The sequence below is a fragment of the Callorhinchus milii genome, unplaced genomic scaffold, assembly GCF_018977255.1.
Source record: "Callorhinchus milii isolate IMCB2004 unplaced genomic scaffold, IMCB_Cmil_1.0 Scaffold14, whole genome shotgun sequence".
NCBI lineage: Eukaryota > Metazoa > Chordata > Chondrichthyes > Chimaeriformes > Callorhinchidae > Callorhinchus > Callorhinchus milii.
Genome location: NW_024704755.1, coordinates 13,800,162 through 13,818,461, shown reverse-complemented (window position 1 = coordinate 13,818,461; position 18,300 = coordinate 13,800,162). Strand labels below are relative to the sequence as shown.

Below are 18,300 nucleotides of genomic sequence, written 5' to 3'. Positions count from 1 at the left end.
ACTGTTACAGTCACTCGTTCTCTCCAGTCTCCCACACTCGCATTCCACCAAGGTTCCCAGCAAAAAGCTTTCAGCGCAAGTGGAGGACAAAACAACACTGATAATCAACACATTTTCTTCTGATTTCTTTTGTTGAACAGGTGTGAATGATGGCACAACATTATCTCATGTGTGAGTCCACTTGTTCATTTTGACTGCTTTCCACCTCCTACGCTAGCTCTGCAAAGCAGCAATTTAATTCTTTGCCCCTCATTTCAAGACATGGATATTTTTGTCCAGGTTATTCCCTTACACCTGATATAGCTGGTTAACCCAAGGCTCAGTCAACCTGATGTTTGCTTTAACATTTCCTTTATGTTTGTGAATAAAGTTCTACGAATCGAAAGATTATGCTTACTGACTGAAATTTAAAAAATATAAAATCAAAACACGTCTGTTTGTCTGTGATTATTTAACCAAAGTGAAGAAAGAGCAGTAAGAGAGAGAATGAGAGAGAGAAAGGTCTTAAGATTGTTAGGTCGGGGAGACTGCAGCAGATTAGCTATTGGCAAGATCGCAAGAGAGGTTTGGATGAATAAACCCTATCAGCCCATTTGGCCTTATTCTTAAAAAATACCCACCTTACTATCCTCTTAACACAGTATTGAGCTGCTTATTTTAAATGAGCTTCTGGCCTCAACCACCCTTCCTGGCAATTTATTCACATAAGATGTGCTGCATGTGAACTGCAATGGTGGAGGACTTGACTTTGACAGAATCAGATGCTGAGCAAGATGGCGGGCTGGGGAGAGTAGGGGAGGGACCGTAAGTAGGTATATTTTAAGGTGGAATTTAAAGACATATATTGAGGGGATGAGGCAGAGGGAAAGAGCAAGGGTACTGCTGAGGTTAGCTGTGTAATAATTTGGATCTGCTACCAGGCTATGGGAAAGAGCGGGGGAGTGGGACAAGTTGGTAGCTCTTTCAAAGAGCCGGGACAGGAACGATAGGCCGAATGGCCTCCTTTTGTGCTATAAAATTCTATGATTCTATGAAAGGTGATTAAGGCTGGGATGCGTGACTCATTTAAAGAATCGCTCAAACTGGAAGGGGAAGTCAGATGAGTGGGTGTTCTGGAAGGATGAGATCAAATGGGCCAAACGGCTTTCTTCATCCCAACCAATCTTGAGATATGTTGCACATCGTACTGCCACCTGTCCAGTCCTCCCTACCTCAGAGGTCTGTTTTTCAACAGCCGTCCCCTTTTTTTTAATAATCCCAAGTCTTGAACCGAAATTATTATTTTATTCAAATCTACAGTATCTTAGAGACTGCAGGTCCCAGGATTCATTTAAAGATATCCAGCAGGTCCTGCCTGCCAATCATCTGCAAGCATGACACCAGTATGGCCCGAGTGGCTTTCTTGCCCTGATGCTGCTGCCACATTTGAACTGTCTGATACCCCTTCTCGACCAGCCCGTCCTGTTCGTAATTGTAATCAATCATTTCGATATCGACCTCGGTCAAACTCAGGTGTCTGGCTAAGGACTTCCAGTTTTTACCGAGCGACTCGGCCAATTCCAATGATTCAAGCGAAGTAATCATGACGTCAGGGCCTGGAAGCAGTTTGGAAGGATTAAATGTAACACAAACCAGTGCAACACATACATTGCCATAGATTTTTGACATTATCTAATTCCTGCACGTTCTCTCCACAGAAATTCAGGGAGAAAGTTTTAATGGATTACACGACAACAACGACTTGTATTTTTATACCTTCTTTCACGTTCGGGAGGATGTCCCAACAGGCAATTATAGCCCGAAAGTGGGGGAAGGTAGACCGACAAGGAAGAAGGAGGGAGGGAGAAACAGACTGTGCAGTGACATTGCTATGGAGAAGTGTGAGGTTCAATATGTACTCAAAGATTTTGAGTTTGGAAAGTGCCAGTTGTGTATAGCAAGGTCACTCACCTTGTAAGGTTTCCTTTCGCCTGACGTCAGGAATTAATTCTGTTAGGGGGAATAAATATTGAGCAGTTTAGTGTAGATTACCTCGTGTAGTGCCTTCCATCTCGGCCAGATCACACATCTCTGGGCCAAAGAGGATGAGGCACTTCCAGACCACAAACAGTGCTATTCCTAACCAACTACATGGGAGAACATAGAAACAGTCTCTTCCTCTTATTTTGTATTCCCTCTTTCCACCCACACTACTCCCCTTCCCTGGTCTCTGCTGACCACCTTTCTCTGCACTTTACAGTATATTCTGTTTGTGGGACACTGCTGTGCACAATTGCCTGCCGTGTTTCACCCACACAATATACGGGCGATTCACTTTACACTCTGTTCTGTGAAGCGCTTTGAGACGTGTCAACGATGTGAGAAGGTGCTCTATGAAATGCAATAACTATAAATAAATAATCCTTGAATTTGATATAGAGCCTTATCACGTCTTTGAGACGTCTTAATGTGCTTCACAGAATATTATTATTCTGTAATGATTATTATTTCTATAGCCACACACCATAGAATGGGGAAAGGGGAAGTAGCATTGATTTGTGTGACAGCTCACTAGAGGACAGTTAGCTGCAGAGATCCAATGTCAACACTGCTTTATGACAGGAGCCAGGTCTGGGCACAATATCAGAGGAAATCCAAATGGAAAAAGCCTTTGGCTCACTTGGTTTCATCTTTCCAGAATACCCATTTGTGTTCTTCCTATTACACCATCAAGATGTTTCTTAACCAATGTCCTGCCTTCTACCAGCTGCTCCTCTCGCCACCCACCTCTTCCCCCGAACAAGACTGTAAGAGAAATGATTGCTCTAAAACTCACCCAGACTCTTTCTGCGGGTTTCCTGAACAGGTTCTGTTTCAGTGTAAAAAAATATAGAAAGTATTAAGTTAAAAATGTGAATGTTGATCTTCATCAGATTCCCAGCGTGAAAATACACAGAACCTTTGCCCTGTTCCTAGCTCAGAGAGGGTTGATGCAAACTGCAGGCTGGCAAGTTTGGTCACAGTAAAAGGTAACTGAAGGTTCAATCCTGAAGCTTTCCTTATTTGTAGATATGATCCAACATATGATGCACCTATCCCTAGGGGAAGTTCTTTCATCTCATTCTTAACATGACATTGGTGTTGTGAAGATCTGGCTAGCTGACTGATGGAAAATGGTGTCTCTTTCATGCCTCGGGGTTTGAATGAACTGGGGCACAGAGGAAAGAGATCATTGGGTCTCGTTCACCTTGCTTAATGGTAATAGTTAGGCTCACTGTCCTTGTTTGAGCTCAGTCAGGTCACTTATTGCATTATTGGATTGAGCGACCAAATTATTACCCGGAAAAGCGATCCACCAATCGACTAACAACCGGGTTCCTACTTACTGCTAAGTGAACAGAGGCGTGCAGAGTAAGGAAACTTGCTCAAAGTTTGGCCCTGCCAGGAATCGAACCCAGGTCCTCTTGCTTGCGAGGCAAGTGCTCTAACCACTAAGCAACAATCTTGAACAATCTTTGAAAGTTTGACTACGTTTCGTTATGTGTAATTTCAAACAATGGTCTAACATCCCCACCTAGTGGTTATTAATTAGGATTGGGTTTATATTAACAAGACAAGAGGTTGTGATTAAATCCCTACACTCTTTGGGTTACCCAATCAATACAGTAGCATCTTCAAATCCAAACTCCAGAGAAGAGATTCCACCCTCAAGATCTGGCATTCAGAAATGGTGTGAGCTCTCCGTAACTGGAAGTGAAGACACTTAAATACAGCGAGACCTGGAATTCAACCACTTTTTTTTAAAAAACGTGTGCGAAATTGGCCATTCAGCCCCAGAAACCAGGTGTTTGGTCCATAATGGACCTGTGTTCTAAGCAAGGCAGCGTTATACGCAGGGTTTTGCAATAAGATTTTCCTTTACTTAAAAGTTTGCCAAATTCTGCAATGCTCTCAAATTCAAGTAACTTCAGATCTGGGTGGACTTTCTTCTCCTGGGAAGGGAAGAGGAAAGATGGGAAGGAAGCAGTGCTGAAAGTTATTACTTCTTAGCTTGCTGATGCTCTCCTTGCTCTCCGTAAGGCTTCCCGGCTCTTCTGGACATGGATCTGCATCCACACAACACATGTCCTGCACAGAGAAAAACATCCAGAAGTGAGAGGCACTGTCAACGGGAGATTCCAATACCTGGCTGTAAAACAGAATCGTAGCATCATACAGTACAGAAAGAGGCCATTCGGCCCAGCATGCCTGTGTAAGCTCTTTGAAAGATGTAGCAACTAGTCCTACTCTTACACCATAGCCCTGAAATTTTTTCCTTTTCAAGTACCTATCCAATTCCCTTTTGAAACCTACTATCAAATCTACTTCCACCATTATTTCAGGCAGTGCATTCCAGACCATAATAACTCTGTTATAGGGAAAATAGCCTGAGGTGAGGTTACTCTATGGTCCAGGATTTTATTCCCTTAAAGAGCAAAAGAACATGTTTCTCCACACCCAAGTGCATAACCAATCCATGCAGAACTAAAGGGATAAAATGGGATCATTTGAGCTTCTGTCAGTGGTAAGGAATCGAAATGGCCAGTTTGCAAACAGGCTCATTTTATCTTGCCATCACTCCAGACAGGAAGCCAAAATATAAATGATGTAACAAAATCACAAACTCTCTAGTGATATGGAGCCTCTATAGCCTCGAAAGAGCCTATAGTTTGTAATAATAATCCTTGCATCTAACATTTCTTCCGTGTTTATGGTCATCCCCTCTCTCTTCCCCCCGGCTGGGCATTTATATAGCATTCTGAGATGCTGCCCTGCGCTGTATAATTGCAAGTTGTTGTTGACATAGGGTCGAATCAGGTTGCCCGGACATCTCAAAGAGGTATTACTTTAAAGTATAGTAACTGTATTTTGTAGGCAAACGTGTCGGTCAATTTACGTGCAGCACTGTCCAATTTTAGAGCTGTGTGTCGGTGTAGACTATACCTCTTGTGTAAGCGATTGGATTGCAGCCCGCACATCCCTGTCACTTGGTTGCGTGGGTTTGAGGTATCTGATGCAGTCTGTCATGCAAAAATGAAACAATGGAATATGTAAATACACAGATTCTTCTCATGCCTCAGTCTATTCTGCAACAACACTGCTTCATAGATACTCCTAATAGATTTGTATCTGGTGAATCAAATTGTGACAAACATTGGGCTAGATCTCTTTTCTTATTGTTGAGGCACTTGTGTGAGCGGCCCATACGGTAGGTCGATAATAACAGTTGCATTTGATATGGCACCTAATCAAGTCATCAAAACATTGAAACAATGTCCCACAGACAGCCATGAAATGAATGACCAATTTTTATTTGGAGGATTGTTGGCTAAGACACCAGGAAAAACTCCTCCCTTTCAAACTGTGCTAACGTCTACCTGAACAGGCACGCACATGACCTTTATTTAATGTCTCATCTGAAGAACAGCATCTCCGACACTGCAGTGTCAGTCAGCCTAGTCTGTGAGTTCAAAGTCCTTGACTTGGATCTTCAGACTTTGAGTGTAACTAAATGAGTCAGACTGAAACCTACAAGGAAAGGATGGAAAACAAAATAGGTGGAGAAGTCATTGCCAAGCTTGGGTTCTAAAGCCAGGTTATAGGCTTTAAAGGTCTTTATACACCTCTTGACTGGGAGAGACCAAATCTCCAAGGCTAAAGCACCCACTGTCATGCTTTGCACTTCATAATGCCAAGCCATGAAGGAGTCACCCATTCGTCTCTCAGCTGATGATGGTGAGGGGGTTTGGGAAGCCATTGCCAATCAATCAGAGCACCATTCATTATTTACAAGCTGACCATGAAAAAGTGAAACTGCCGAGTGGAACTGTGCTCACACGCAGAACTCCACTCAGTTCCAGTCAATGCAATTAGGATGATATAACTTTGCTTCCTGCACTCTCAATTGCTTTAGTCCTGCAAACAATATCACTATAAACCAGGCAATAGATCAGACAGACATTAATAACGTCCTATTTAAAAGGATCACAGAGAGGGGACATACATAATGGGAGAGAGATATAATAATAATAATACTAATAATAATGCTACTACTACTACTAATAATAATAATCCTTGCATCTGAGCTGACATAGCCGAGGTTGATAGATTTACAAACCAGCAGAAAATAAGCCATGCAATATGGGTCTGTAAGTGTGACCCATTGTAGCGATTCATCAAAGAACCGTCTCACTTGCCATTCCTGCGATACAGCTGCAGTGTCTCAAAGCACTTCACACAAGAAGGACAAGTGTAGTGACCAAAAGCTGTACATCCCCTACTTGAGCTTACTCTCATAGTTTTTGCGATACTTTGAACTTGTTGTCTAAATGTTACAGCCATGTATCACCTTCCCAGGTACCTCTGCATTCTCACAAAGTGCTGAATAGCTACAACAAACTTTTAAAATATACCTGCAAAGGACGGCCGTTCTCCAGGGATTTGGTGCCAGCATCTCTCCATTAGAGAAACAAGATGATGAACTGAAGGTTTATTTTTAGGGATTGCTTTAATATCTGGTCTTTGACCTCGTTTCACACCAAGGGATACAGCATCGGAACCCACAGCATCTGGCAAGCAATATAAATGAAAACAAGACACAGATCAATATATAGGAAGAAAAGAGGACAACACTGTGAATACCATCATGAAAGCTAACACAGTATATTCCTTGTTCGGATTGAAAGACTTGCTCTGCCAGCCCTGATATTGGATGAGATATTGGCTCTTCAAACATTCCTAATGGATAAATAAGCCGTAAATGTAGAATCTTTTCAATCAGGCTGCAAGGCAGAACATGCTTGCCAGACAATGATATCAATGGTAAGCTATGTGGTTTTAGCTGGTTAGACTCCAGCAGTTACTGCAACGCACACTCTGGGGTCCCCAAGTCTTGGTTCTTGTTAACCTGCGCCTAGTATTTTCCCTAATCGGGTAAGCAGGATGTGTCCCTCCAGGCATTCCACTCCAACAATCTCTCTCTGGAATTTCCATGTGCAGGTGGGATGCATGGAAACCTCAGTTTGGTTTGAATACTCTAAAACATGGCGATGGGTTCCTGCGATGCGTCAGACTCCCGGCTGACCCCTGCCCCCAAAATGGAGAGGGACAATAGATCTCAGGAAAAATTGGATAAGACTTGCTGGAAACAATAGAATGGATGAAGATGGAATCCGTGATCGCCAAACAAATAAATCAAGAACCCATGAGATTTAATTAGAATATTGATAAAATATGTTCATTTATTTCCCTGGATGGACAACCGGATAAAAGCTCCACCACCGAGTAGGTAAAGGCAGCCATACAGACCAGAAGGTTGTAGATTCAAATCTTGGAATAGGCTGAGATTCCTGATCTCAATTTGGTATAGCAGTTGAGATTCTATAATTGGCTTCTCTGTCCCTGGATTAAGGAGAAGCCAATTAAGATGTTTTTTTGTCTTCTGATTGCTATCTGAGGACCCTCTGCTTGAAGGTGCTTGTGAGTGGATGTCAGATGAAGACATCTCAATGCGCTGCAAAGAATATTTAATATCATTTAAATACAAAATCAATCTTCACAGAATGACCTGAATCAGAAATGATGATGAAGGGCCAGACATCCAGCAAAGAACGTATAAGATTTCATAGAAGACTATGAAAGAGTGGGAGGCCATTCCATCTATTGTGTGAGTTCCATGTAGGGCATTAATATATAATGGAAAGAATAACGTCCATCAGCTATTGGAAGTACGTATATTTGTGGCACTTACGTTCATAAGGTTTTCGCTCGGTCATTATCTCCCACATGACAATAGCAAAGCTATAAGATTACAAATAGGAAAAGGTTATTGATGATGCATTCAAAGTTGCAAGGATTGATACTGTCACATGCTGTTATTTTGACTCCTATAAAATAAGCAGACTTGGTCATACAATCAAATAACACACAGTATTATAATTACAACATGCGTGGTTAGTGTCTAAGAATCTGTTGGGTAGATATTCATTGCCTCTGTTGTGAATAGGTTATTCCTTGAACCATTGGTTAATTTAATGTCCAAGAGAATGATTCATAGCCTCTCCTGGACATGTTAGCCTCTCCTGGAAATCTTTTTGGGCAAACTATTCAGCATTGGTTGGGAGACAAGCCTGCTCTGTTTTCACATTAATAACCCTGATATGTCCTCACATGACAACCACAAACGTATATATAATATATATATATTATATCAATGAGTATTAGATAGCAGTCAGTGGTGGGAACCCTGACTTGATATTTTTCCCCTTCCTAACCCAGGGCACTGAAACCAATTGTAGTGCATCTACCATTGCAGTAGCTCAAATCCATTCAATATAGCATGCACCCGAGCCCTTCTGTATGGTTTGTTTGCTCAAATTAGGAAACATTACAAAGGCGTTGATAATATTAATAAATCCTTGCATTTGATATAGCGCTTTTCACGTCTTCTCGACGTCTCAAAGCGCTTCACAGAATATGCTGTAAAGTGAATTGACTGTATATTTTGTGGGTGAAACGCGGCAGCCAATTGCGCACAGCAGTGTCTCACAAAAAGTCGTGGATTGAAATGACCAATTTATTATTATTTTTTCTTGAGGGATTATTATTAGGCGTGTGGAGTAAGGAAACTTGCCCCAGGTTTCGCCCGCCTGGAATTGAACCCAGGTGTCTCGCTTGCAAGGCAAGTGCTCTAACCACTGATATTTGGTGGACTAAAGGAATGCGATAATGTTATGTGATTTCTCTCATTTTAACGTTCAGTACACATTGGCCATTCAATTCCCTGGAATCAACTGGTGTTTGAAAAAGATATAGTCTGCAACATCGCAAATACATTTAGTCCTCTTCTGAGATGATGCTGCTCTCAGCTCACCAAGACAGGACACTGAGTGACATCTCCCACAATTCTACTGCCAAATTGCAACTTGGTTTACATGTGTTTCCTTTCAACAACACAGACTGTCCGGTGTCCCACACATTCTGTCCTGTGTTGCACACACACTGTTGCTATTTGCCACAGGGAATTGAACCATGTTAGTTATAAATGGTGTTGGACTGTTGGGTCACTATCCAATTATGCATGAAATTCATACAGAATTGTATCCCTGCTACTGAGCACACTAAATTGTATTTTTAGTAAAAGAAGTTTGTCTTAAAATTGTTTTAATCCAATTGTCTTAAAAGCAGCTTGCATTTATCTAGCGCCCTTCACCCTGGACAGCATTGCGGAGCACTTAACAGTGGCGGAGCCTGATGCCAAGCCAGGGGGAGGTGGAAGGTGACCGTAGATACAGTTGAAGAAGGAGGTCTTCAAGTGCAAGCTGAAAATGGGGAGAGGAGGTAAGGCGAAGGGATTGACGGAGAGAGTTCCACAGCTTTGGGGTGTAGTGTCTCCACCCACCCCCATAAATACTGCTACAGTATGGCAGTATGGCTTTGGCCTGATGACGATGGGTTCAGGATGTTTTCCCTTACAGAATCAAGTGGTTTCCTAAATGAGTCACTATCCTGACCTCAAACATCCTGGTAATTCTTTCCAGCAGACGATTATCTTTCGTGTAAAGTGATACTATGCAGTGCCGCTGCTAAAATTGTCCCCAGCACAACCAGGAAGCTGCACTCACTCTGCCAGTGCCTGAGTATCCCACTTATGGTGCAGTGAAAATTTTTGAAGCTTCTATAACATTCATTGTTCCATTAAAGTAAAGCTACACATAAGAATATTGAGAAACATCATAACAATCCTGCAGCCGTGGTAAGATCGGTTTTATCTTGCTTTGTTGCTCACCTGTACACATCAATCTTTACGTCTGCTCTAGTGTTGATGTTCTTCAAGTACTCGGGTGCTATATAGTTAAGGGTGCCTCCTTTATTTTCCTTCGAGCTGTACTGTTGAGTAATCCTCCGCCATTCCGCCATGCCAAAGTCTGCAATCTGGGAACAAAAAAAGGTGCCACAAACCTGAATGCAAAATTTGATACCTGGAGCAGAACAAGTCTCCAGGTATCTGAGATTCAAGAGTGAAGGGTGAAGTTTCACCTTGTACTCCATTTACCTTGACATGATAATCCTTATTCAGCAGAATATTTGCTGGCTTCAGATCGCAGTGAAGAAGCGGTGGGTTCAGGTGATGCAGGTAGTTCATTCCCAAAGCAATCTCGTAAACAAAGCGAAGTCGAAGAGCCCAGGGGACGCCTGACCGTTGAATGAACCTATCCAATGACCCGTTCTCCGCTAATTCAGTTACAATTCCCAGTGACGAAAGTCCATTCTCCAGGTGACGCTCACTTACCCCGTACAGCCTTAGAACATATTCAAACTGTGCCTTGTGCAATTTATTCGCCTCCTTTAACATTGCGCTCTTGTCACTAAAAGGAGAAACAAGTTGTCATCCAGAGAGCACAGTAACACGATGTCATATTCTTATCGAACCACAAATGAAAAAGGTGCTACTGCCCGCTGCCTGACCGAATACCTCCTTTTAGTGCCTTGGGACGTCCTCCCGACGTGAAAGGCGCTTTACAAATGTAATTTTGCCGTTGTTGTGGCATGCTCCTGACACAGGCTAGGCCCAAAGATCAGGCGTTTGGGTAATCTGCGCCGTCCGGTCATGGATTGAAGTGATCCGAGATACTAACAACAACAAGATTACATTTGTATAGTGCTTTTCACATCGGGAGAACGTCTCAAGGTGCTGGACAGCATTTCAGACCCGAGCTGGGGTCGGGGGGGGAGGGAGAAGGGAGGGAAGGGGAAGTGGCCGATGGCATGGTGGAAGAGGAGGGTTTTGAGGCGGGACTTGAAGGAGGCTAAGGAGGGGGCGAGGCAGAGTGACTGGGGCATGGAATTCCAGAGGTTGGGGGCAGAGTGGCTGAAGGCTCTCCTGTCAATCGTGGGGTGGGTGGGTCAGGGGACATGGAGTAGGCCAGAGCCGGCTGTATACATGCAAACTGTTGTAGTAAGGAACAATAATAACAGCAATAATAATAATCCTTGCATTTGATATAGCGCCTTATCACATCCACACAAGCCATGCACCAAAGGAAAGTGTTACACCTCTGGCTGTATTGCAAGGTTCACCCTGGTACGATGCGAGTCTCTCCTCGTCTAGCCACAGCACCAATTCCCACTTGGTTTTTTGTAGTAGGCGGTTTTGCTCCTGGTTTCTTAATCCGGTTCCTGATTTATTATTAATCTTGCTGGGATTGTGGGAAGAGTGTATGTGTGTGGGGTGGGGGGGGGGGGGGGGGGCGGGGAGATCCCACAAATTTATATGCATGTGGCAAACTTTAAATAAATGTTTAGTCGCAATTTTAGCAACCAGTGTTATTGTCACTGGATGTGGAAAAGTACAGCAAACACCAGGAATGTTCAATAGAAGCACAAAGCGATCCGGGTTCAAATGAAACAAGCATAAAGCAGATTTTACACACACAAACACACACATACACATTTCCACCCAGACTCTGAGCTACATCAAAACTGGTTTGAAAATAACCAGAGAACTGGAGATTGCATGGAGGAGGACAACATGAAAGGGAGAGAGGGAGTGTGATGGGGGTGGTGGGGGGAGGGCGGGGGGGGTGTTGGGGTGGGAAAGAAACAGAGTGATTTAAAAGATGCAAAAGTGGAAGGGAAGCTGCTCGGATTCAAACAAATTGCTAATTTTACACCTTGAATGAGATTGGCATTTAAAACTATTAACGCGCTCGATGGAAACCTGGAACTTGTGAGGATATTCACAGCCACTTCCAGTGTCGTTTTCCACGTCTGGTTCCTGCGGCCACGGTTCAAGCGGAACAGATCCGTGCCAACTCACACCCACATGCCAACCCACACCCCCACCACCCATTTACCTGGCAGAGATCGGGCGATCCAGGTGGGTGAATTTGATGGCTAAGGGGATGCCCCAGTTCTTGTGCTCAGCTTTGTACACCACCCCATAACCCCCAGAAGCGATGGGTCTCTTCTCGTAGATCAAGTGGTCGAAGGGGATGCCAGCGAATTCTGATGCTTGGCTTTCTGTTGACATGTTCTCTCCTTTCTTTCTTTCTCTTTCTCTCTCTCAAAAGTTTTTGGCGAGTCACCAAGTTTCACAAAGCTCCACCCTCCAGCCTTGGCTCGACACTGCCTTTTACTTCCTTGATGTCGCAATTCTTTTACGTGGAAATCTCATTTCATTGGGGGTGGGGTGGGGGGGGAGACAATGCAAGAGGTGAATTTTTGGCTCGGGTCCCTCTCTTTACCCCCATTCCTTTATTCTTTGAAGACTTATTTTTCCTCTAGCACCTCTTAGAAAGCTCTCTCCAACACACACACACACCCAACCCCCACCCGTTCCTCTGCTGCACTGTTGGAATTTGGCTCTTGAGATGAAACTATAAATTGGTCACTTCAATCCACCACCGTGTGTGGGACGCTGCTGTGTGCAATTGACTGCCATGTTTCACTCCCCGAATATGCAGTCAATGCACTTTTGCAGGCGTACTCTGTGAAGCACTTTGAGACGTCTCAAAGATGCGCTATATCAGTGTATCAAATGCAAGGATTATTATAATTTGTTCTTCTCTCCCATCTGCATTTATAGAGTAATAATCATTGCATTTGATATAGCACCTTATGTTATTGAGTTGTCTCAAAGTACTTTACAGGATCTACTGCCAACTGAATTAACTATTTTGTGAGCAAAACACAGTAGCCGTTTGTACACAGCAATGGGCCACAAAAAGCCATGGAGTGAATGACCAATTGTAAGTGGGGGATTCTTGGCCAGGATACTAGGAGAGAGAAACTCCATTTTTTCATATATATTAACAAAAAAAAACTGGCAGGACCACACGTAAGAGCCATGTTCTGTCTCATTGAGTGGCAGCATTTGGAAAAAACCCTCTTCGAAATGTTATTTAAATCTACACAAACCAGCACACCTGCTATTAAAACAGAGACCTTGACAAAGGAATATTTGAAGGAAACATTTGTATAAGTATGGGAAGGAGCAATGGATTAATAGAACCAAGATGCTAAATTGGAGCTACTTTACAATTAAGTTACTGTTGCATTAGGTGAGAACAAATATTGGAAAATTCTCTGAATGAAAATTGATGTATTCTGAAATGCATTTACTTAGATATAAGTTTATGTAACCAAAAATGTACCAAGAGTTACGTAACTGATATGAGCTGTTCTACCACACAGAAAATATGAATAGTGTAGTGCACTCTGAAAAACTATCAAAGCAACTCCATTCACAGTCTAAATTTAAACACTTCCACCCCGAGTTTCCCTCCCTTTCACAGATTATGGCCTCTGTCCCCTCCCTCAAAAATCATGGCAATGGATGATTAGCATTCACTTAAGATATTGATGAATGGAGCCAAAGAAATGTTATGTTGTACTTGCAAATGCAAAGATTTATCAGCTTCAATCATTTATTGAGTTCATTCTTATACAGTTTGGCCATTGTCTGAAGTGTGTAAGAGACTCAGTTCTTCATTAGTTTGACGATGGCAATCGCAAGCAAAAGGAACATCATGACAGTTACCACAGCGATGCCAGGCACAGCAGCAGCCATCAGATCTGTGGCAGAGAGTAGACAAAGCATAGTTAGTGGAGATTGACACAGGAATCTTAATTTCAAAAATGGGAAGATTGAAGCACGGGTGTCAAGTTTAATGCTCATTTTTAAGCTCAGAACAGGGCCCAACATATGTTCAGGGTAGTATGAATACTAGATAGCTCCAGAACCACAGCTTGTTAGAGAATTACAGAAATCATTAGAGGGCCAGTTCACCAATAACAAGGATATGAAACTCAGGCCAATACGTGCATTTGATGTAGCACTTGATCACATCTTTGAGATGTCTCAAAGCTCTTCATGGAATACTGTAAAGAGAGTTGACTGTATATTTTGTGAGCAAAATGCAAAACCCTTTTCTCCAGTGAATGTGAAGCCAAATGCATACAGTTTTGGGGAGGGGAAAAGTCAGTGCACATGCACACTATATTAAAAAAAACTTACCAGGTTTACCAGCTTTGTGCACATGTTCTTCAGAGGGAGACCAGTTAATGGGGCCATATGTCAGCAACACTTGGCCATTTACAGATCTTTTCTGCTTCTTGGATGTTCTATCACTGGGACAATTCTGTAAGAGAATGTATGAATTTTAATGAAGTAGTTAATGAATTACAAGCAATGAGGGTATAAATCAGAACAAGCAAAAGTGCTCAACTCCTTCCAATTCAGGAAAACATCTGTCCACTAGATCTAGTTTAAAATGAAACTTGGGCCTTGAAAACCTGGAATGACTCAGTTCTGCCCCACCATGACCTCAAGATAGTGTTACACCCTTGTGGAATGAATGTTGGCTTGAATAAAGCTTAGCATTTAGATGTTTTGTGTTTACAATACTCCAGATTTTGACCAGTTGTGCCTTGTCAAACAACCAAAAATGACTGTTTCCCAATCAAACACAAGGCAGTTCAATTACATCTGAGTGTTTGATAAGGATTGCTACAAGGCAGAGAGAATAAATCACTAACGTGGAGTCCTGTAGCTCAGTGGTTAGAGCACTCGCTTTGCAAGTGAGAGACCTGAGTTCAATTCCAGGCAGGGCGAAACCTTGGGCAAGTTTCCTTACTCCACACGCCTAATAATAATCCCTCCAAAAAACCCAAAAAAATAATTAAATTGGTCATTTTCAATCTACGACTGTTTGTGGGACATTGCTGTGCGCAATTGGCTGCCGCGTTCGCCCACAAATATACAGTCAATTCACTTTACAGTGTGTTCTGTGAAGCGCTTTGGGACGTCCTCCTGACGTGAAAAGCGCTATACCAAATGCAAGGATTATTATTATTATTATTATTATTAACTTTACAGTCTAGGCTGATTTCCTGAATGCCACTTCATGTGTATTAGTAATCCTCAATAAGATCTTAACATTGAGATATTTACCACCACGCAAATCTCTGGGTTTTCAAGAATACATATTCCAACTTGACAATGCAGGAACACAACTGGATACTTAATGAACCGAAACATTTGCAGACTGAAGTTTGCCACGGTTTCATTTCCAATTTTATTGTGGTATTGCACAGTATCATCAGCAGGGCACCTAGAATTATACAACGTGAAGTTAGACAAGTCAAAACTACACCAACAAGCAATTCAACTGTAATGTTCTTAGGGCCTTGGTTTACAGAGTACAATTGCCCAGTTGCCCATGAAACCCAATTCTGAGAAAAGGCCAAAAGATTACCATGGGTGGAATTAAGTGGCAAATAATTGAATAAAATTAATTTACACCTTCAATTTTCTCCTAGTCAATCATCATTGGTTCCATGCAGAAATTTCAGGTAATGATTGCAGAGGGCATTAGTTCATCCATTTGAAAGTAATCAAATATTGATCATTAGTTTCCCAATATTACTCCAGCACAAGATAGTGCCTTAGGAAAGTTAAATTCTACAGGGACCTGGATGCTATAGTCATTAAGTAGCAAAGGAGAGTTGAACACTTACCTATTCTTTATGATGTCGTGGCGAACCTGGTAACTTGGGTTTTGCCTTGGTGTTGACCAACACTCATTTATGGTCAAAATAAAGTTAAGCCCTTCAGTTTTCAAACTAAAGTACAGCCTATCTGACAATGCCAGGTAAATGAATTCATCATAAAGAGTCTCATAGCTGGAGCTTTTATATAGATTCATGGATACCACAAGTGTTCCTTCCTGCACTTTTACCACTGCAAGACTGAGAATAAAATCAAAGTTATTACAAGGCCATCTCACCGAGTGATCCACCAATCAGTTGTTAATGCACTCTAGTATGTTAGACAATTACCTAGTAACTCATAGCATGAGTAATGACAATTGGGTTGTCCAATTTATTGGGTTTGGCTTGAGCATCAATCCAGAAGTCCCATAGCTCAGTGGTTAGAGCACCACCCCTCAAAGCGAGAGACCTGGGTTTGATTCCCGGCAGGGTGAAATGTTGGGCAAGTTTCCTTACTCCACACACTCCGTTTACCCAGCAGTAAGTAGGAACCCGATTGGCAGATCGCTTTTCCAGGGTAATAATTCCTTTTTTTAAAAAAAACTGGTCACTTCAATGCATGACTGTTTGTGGGACTGCTATATGCAATTGGCTGCTGAATTTCACACAAAATATACAATCAATTCACTTTGCAGTATATTCTGTGAAGCACTTTGAGAAGTCTCAAAGCTGTGATAAGGTGCTATATCAAATGCAAGGATTATTATTTATCCAAGCATTTTAGAGTAAAGTTCAACATCTCACTGATCAGTTTAACATCTATATAGTGCTTCCACATGGCCAACTTCTCAAAGCAATTCACAGGATTTGCTGTAAAGTGTTAAGTAGTCTGTGGTAATATGTTTGAGATTGTAAACAAGTTGGGATATTATTCAGTCATAGCTCCAATTTACAACTTAAAATTATACAGAAAAAGCATTTTCAGATGGAATGGAACAAATCTAGATTGCTTAGAAATTCATCTCTGAAACCAAAAGGAGATTTCAAGCAGCTAACTATGATTAAGTGAATTTTGCAGTTAAGGATGAATAGGTGGCAGTATCCAAAGAACCAATTGCAACAGAACACATTCCACTTACGCAGTCATTGGTTGTAATGGGAATTTAAATTGGGCTACGCTTTGCCGAGGGTAAACACAAACAAAGTCAATTCCCAGGGAAGGAATTCTTGTGATGATTCCATTTTCATCTCCAGTCTGCACTCCATTCCTGAACATGATGTGTGTCCCATTGCTCTATGAAACAAAACAATGTGGATTTGTATTTCTTTAGATGATGAAGTCAGTGTCAGGTAGTTTTAATATTGCTAAAATAGAATCACCTCAAGTGAAAGGGCTAACAGCTTTAAATTCAGTTTTTTTAAAAAAAGGAACATTTGAACTTCTGAAAATTGAAATAGCGCTTTGCTATTTAGTAAAAAAGCAGGTTAATGAAGGAATATTCTAAGTTCTCAACCCAACCTCATCTCAACCACAGAGGGCATAAATATGTCCTCTGTTGTAGAGTAGACATTTGACTAGTTGTGATTTACTGACGTGTAGGAATGTCCTATTCCTACATTGAGAATGATGCGACGGATCAATAAATTCAACAGGTTTCACTTTGTGCAATGAGGCACGAAAACCTATTGGTGATTAGAGAAAACTAGACTAAGGTTCTTTTTGTAGAGAAGCTGAAGTTGTGGATTTACCATCCTCAATATATATATATATATATAGGTTGCTGCGTTTCCCCCACAAAATAGTCAATTTACTTTCCAGTATATTCTGTGAAGTGTTCAGACACATCTCAAAAACATAATAAGACTATATCAATGCAAGGATTATTATCATCAGCAGTCTTGACTATAATGCCTCATTTTTGGTTTGTTGTGGGTCTGCTAGATCATCAAAATTCAACTCAAATATCTATATGTGGAAACATTTATTCTATTCCTCCTGCTGCTAATTAAGGGAACTATTTAGAAGGATTGCATTCTTACCAGGAGGGCAGTGCCACATTGGTTGTGACGTGTACTGATTGAATAATACTCTTCTCCATTGATCATCTCACTTATGGCTTTGCATGGTTTTTCCGCCAAGTAGATAGAGTTTGCGGTTATATTGTTCCAGTCAAAGTAGTCCTTACTAATCAAGACTTTGATATCTGTGTCCCCACAGAACACCTCCATTTTTAGATCTGTAAAGAAAGGTCCAAGTGTTATGGGATATTGGAAGCAGTTTTAACCCCTAAAAATAATTACACCTCATCTATACATATTAAGACAACAACTATACATTCAATTCACTTTACAGTACATTCTGCAAAGTGCTTTGACACATTTCAATGATGTGATAAGTGGCTATATTAAAGGCAAGGATGATCATCAATATTGATCTCTTCCAAAATGCTTGAAGTAAATACCTTCACAAAGAATGGAAGGAAAATAGAAAAGGGAAATCATGTTAAGTAGTTTTGAAATATTTGTAGAAGTAGTCATTGTTTATATAGTGTGTGTATATACATACATATATACACACACACACACACACATGCCACCCACCCACCCCCCAACACAATAGATAATTGTAACGTGTAAAGTTTGGAGTCCTGCAGCTCAGTGGTTACAGAAGTCGCTTTGCAAGTGAGAGACCAGAGTTCAATTCCCCACCAGCAGGGTGAAACCTTGGGCAATTTTCCTTACTCCACATGCCTGATAATAATCCCTCAAGAAAAATATAATAAATTAGTC

At 41.6% G+C, this 18,300-nt stretch overlaps 1 protein-coding gene across 1 annotated transcript; it reads right to left on the bottom strand.

Moving 5' to 3' along the window:
- Positions 1-1,264: 1,264 nt before the first annotated feature.
- Positions 1,265-12,129, bottom strand: LOC103185937 (receptor-interacting serine/threonine-protein kinase 1). Its single transcript, XM_007904701.2, has 10 exons — positions 11,874-12,129; positions 10,073-10,385; positions 9,806-9,951; positions 7,769-7,818; positions 6,432-6,587; positions 4,963-5,039; positions 4,023-4,107; positions 2,816-2,848; positions 1,951-1,989; positions 1,265-1,595 (listed from the first exon to the last, which is right to left on the bottom strand). The coding sequence occupies exons 1-10, from the start codon at positions 12,047-12,049 to the stop codon at positions 1,327-1,329; spliced, it is 1,344 nt and encodes a 447-aa protein (XP_007902892.2). The 5' UTR covers positions 12,050-12,129; the 3' UTR covers positions 1,265-1,326.
- Positions 12,130-18,300: the final 6,171 nt, after the last annotated feature.

Excerpts from the sequence above, each read along its gene's own strand:
- LOC103185937 (XM_007904701.2), bottom strand. The coding sequence starts at position 12,049 with ATGTCAACAGAAAGCCAAGCATCAGAATTCGCTGGCATCCCCTTCGAC. Across the intron at positions 9,952-10,072 it reads ATAAGGATTATCATGTCAAG|ATTGCAGACTTTGGCATGGC; the intron begins GTAAATGGAGTA and ends TTTTGTTCCCAG. Across the intron at positions 2,849-4,022 it reads GAGCATCAGCAAGCTAAGAA|AACCTGTTCAGGAAACCCGC; the intron begins GTAATAACTTTC and ends ACACTGAAACAG.